Raw genomic sequence first — 3,042 nt, forward strand, 5'->3', positions numbered from 1 at the left:
CTTAAAATCTGCTGTCCTTGGGGTCATATCGGTCTCATATTATAATGTGGCATGAAATACATGTAGTTTCAGAATAAAGAACAGTAGCTGTGATTGGCTGAAATCAGGAAAAGAATGTGGTTCAAATGTGAGGAACCATTTCTTGGGGAGGAGTGTCATACGTGTCAATCGTCACCCCCGTGAGGATGGTTAATTGTTAAGTGTTATTACGTCATAGCTATTATATAAGCATTGTACATTATGAATCAGTCAGTCATAATCTCTTGTAACGCGGTCAAGCTTAATTTCGTTATGTCGCGTTTATTGAACAGTCTACGTGCTTTTCCCTCAACACGCGTCCGACTTCCGGTTTCAGTGGACATGAAAGCTGACATAGCTTGGTGGCTGGCTTTCCTACCAATTTTCAATGGCACTTCACTCATCAAACCTCAACAGTGGGAATTTGACGATCTTCAGTTTTCCACGGACGCATCATTGCATGCTGGCGGGGCGACCTGTCTTAACGAATGTTTCACGTGCGAGTTTCCCGAGGACATCGTGCGCAGCGCAGAACATATCACCGCTTTAGAACTCTATACTATTGTCGTAGCTGTTAAGTTTTGGGCTTCCAAGTTTTCCCATCGCAAATTCCTTGTGTCATGCGACAACGAAGCAGCTGTTACCGTTGTCAACTCTGGTTCTTCGAAGGATCCTTTCATGCAGCGTTGCTTACGGGAACTATGGTTCACAGCTGCAGTCCATGATTGCGAGTTGACTGCTCGTCACATTCCAGGCGTCCATAACGTTTTAGCTGATGCGCTAAGCCGTTGGCGCACAGACTCTGCTTATCGTGAACTATTTTACGAATCTGCCGCCCGCTTAGACAGACAGTACGTTTTCCAAACCGTATCCAGTGATTATTTTAATTTTCAAGTTCAGTAATTCTATCTCTCGTGTAGGGTTTGCAAGTTATCCATTGCTACCTAGGTATTTATTTTGTTTTAGGCAGTGTGCTCATATATATTTTTCTTTTTTTTTTTTTTCTCCTTGTTTCTTTTTTTTTAGGTAGCACACAAGGTCTCCAGTTTTTAGATATTTTTTCGCATAGGCTAATAAGGTTAGCTCATGCTGCGTCGACGCATAAAAATATGCAGTCACATTTTCGTCTTTTTACACAGTTTTGTAGCAATCTCGGCGTGCGACCGTTGCCGGTCCAACCCGAAACTATTTTAAGATATATTTCTTTTCTTTCGGCTACGGGTCGGTCTTACGGGACTGTCCAGAACCATATCTCTACAATCAAGCATTATCATCGTTTTTTTGGTTTTCCCCCTGGGTGGGAAAATTTGTATTCTTTTCAGTTAGCCTTACGCGGCTGTAAGCGTTTTTTGGGGGCGGCTCCAGCGCGCAAACTAGCAATCACACCCATTCTACTTTCGCGTATGGTTTCTCTGTTTGACGCCACTCAGTCACTTCAGGCAGCCATGCGGGCTTTGTTTTTAGTAGCATTCTTTTCTTTTTTACGAAAGTCTAATTTGGTTGTTCCATCGGCGCGTGTTAATTCCCCTAAAGTCCCACGGCGTTCGGACTTTCACATGTCACAGCACGGGGCTTTTCTCAACATTCACGCGACTAAGACCATTCAGTTTTTTCAGCGGGCCTTATGCGTTCCACTTCCTAGTATCCCAGGTTCTCCGCTCTGTCCCGTTGCCGCTCTTTAACATCATCTTCGCCTCAACGCAGTTCGTCCATCCGATCCACTTTTTTCCGTTTTTTTTAAGTGCCGATCACATTACGCGTCCTCTTACTTTTCGTCATTTTTCCAGTTTTTTAGCACGGGTGGTTGCAGCGTTAGGTTTAGATCCACGAGCTTATTCGCCCCATAGTTTTCGGCGAGGCGGTGCCACGTTCGCTTTTGAATGCAATGTTCCAGCAGAACATATTAAGTTTCAGGGCGATTGGAGCAGTGACGCTTATTTAGTTTATTTAGAGATGTCCCCAGCCCAGAAACGCCGGGCGGTTAATTCTATGGCTGCTAAAATTAATCAATTGTCTTCATCGTAATGTTAGTTTTAGTCACATAATTTTTTCTTTCTTTCCCTATCTATGTCACACGATTTAGTATTTTTCCTATCATCTTTCCTTTAACCACAGACCATCTTCTCGTTTGGGTTTGGGTGTTGGAGTTGTATTGTCCTTTAGTTCTTGTATCTCAGTTTCGTTTCATTGACAATAAACTCCTTGTGTCCAAACTCGTGGTCTGTGGTTAAATGTAAACAATTGTGTCAATCGTCACCCCCGTGAGGATGGTTAATTGTTAAGTGTTATTACGTCATAGCTATTATATAAGCATTGTACATTATGAATCAGTCAGTCATAATCTCTTGTAACGCGGTCAAGCTTAATTTCGTTACCCTATCCCTCCCAACCTTAAGGTGTTGGAGTTGTATTGTCCTTTAGTTCTTGTATCTCAGTTTCGTTTCATTGACAATAAACTCCTTGTGTCCAAACTCGTGGTCTGTGGTTAAATGTAAACAATTAAGATAGAAATGCTACGAGGGAGACTACATGTAAAAAGTGAAGATATAGATAAAAAAAAAAGAGTCTGCCAAGATGGGATTAAATTTAAATAAAGGATCAATGTCTGTATTACAAATTAATAATGTAAATGTGATAAGAGGTCAATTACTTTTTTTCTTTTTACAGACTGACAAACAAGAATTTTGTTATGGAGACAACATTAGGACAGTGGTTTTGAAGCAGCCATGCATAGGTGAGTGCTTCATGGAAGAAATCTCTTTATTATTAATTACAGACTGTATTATTATTATTATTATTATTATTATTATTATTATTATTATTATTATTATTATTATTTCTTTTGAACTGCTGATTAACCCACGTAGAGACCAATTCATTGTGTAAGGACATACTATAGACTAAAGGGGAAAATGCAGTTTTATAGCACTGCCATTTCTCAAACAAAACAAATTTTAATATTAAAATCTATTTAGAAGAATTTGTTGGGTGTGTTTGGACTGAAACTCTTGCATTTCCCGAAGA

General features: G+C 40.2%; 1 protein-coding gene across 1 annotated transcript; it reads left to right on the forward strand.

The window, feature by feature from the left end:
• Positions 1–291: 291 nt before the first annotated feature.
• LOC140945550 (uncharacterized) lies at positions 292–921 on the forward strand. Its single transcript, XM_073394563.1, has one exon. It carries the CDS (start codon positions 292–294, stop codon positions 919–921), a length of 630 nt encoding a protein of 209 aa, XP_073250664.1.
• The last annotated feature ends 2,121 nt before the right edge of the window (positions 922–3,042 follow it).

Source organism: Porites lutea, chromosome 8, assembly GCF_958299795.1.
Source record: "Porites lutea chromosome 8, jaPorLute2.1, whole genome shotgun sequence".
NCBI classification, from domain to species: Eukaryota; Metazoa; Cnidaria; class Anthozoa; order Scleractinia; family Poritidae; genus Porites; species Porites lutea.

Excerpts from the sequence above, each read along its gene's own strand:
- LOC140945550 (XM_073394563.1), top strand. The coding sequence starts at position 292 with ATGTCGCGTTTATTGAACAGTCTACGTGCTTTTCCCTCAACACGCGTC.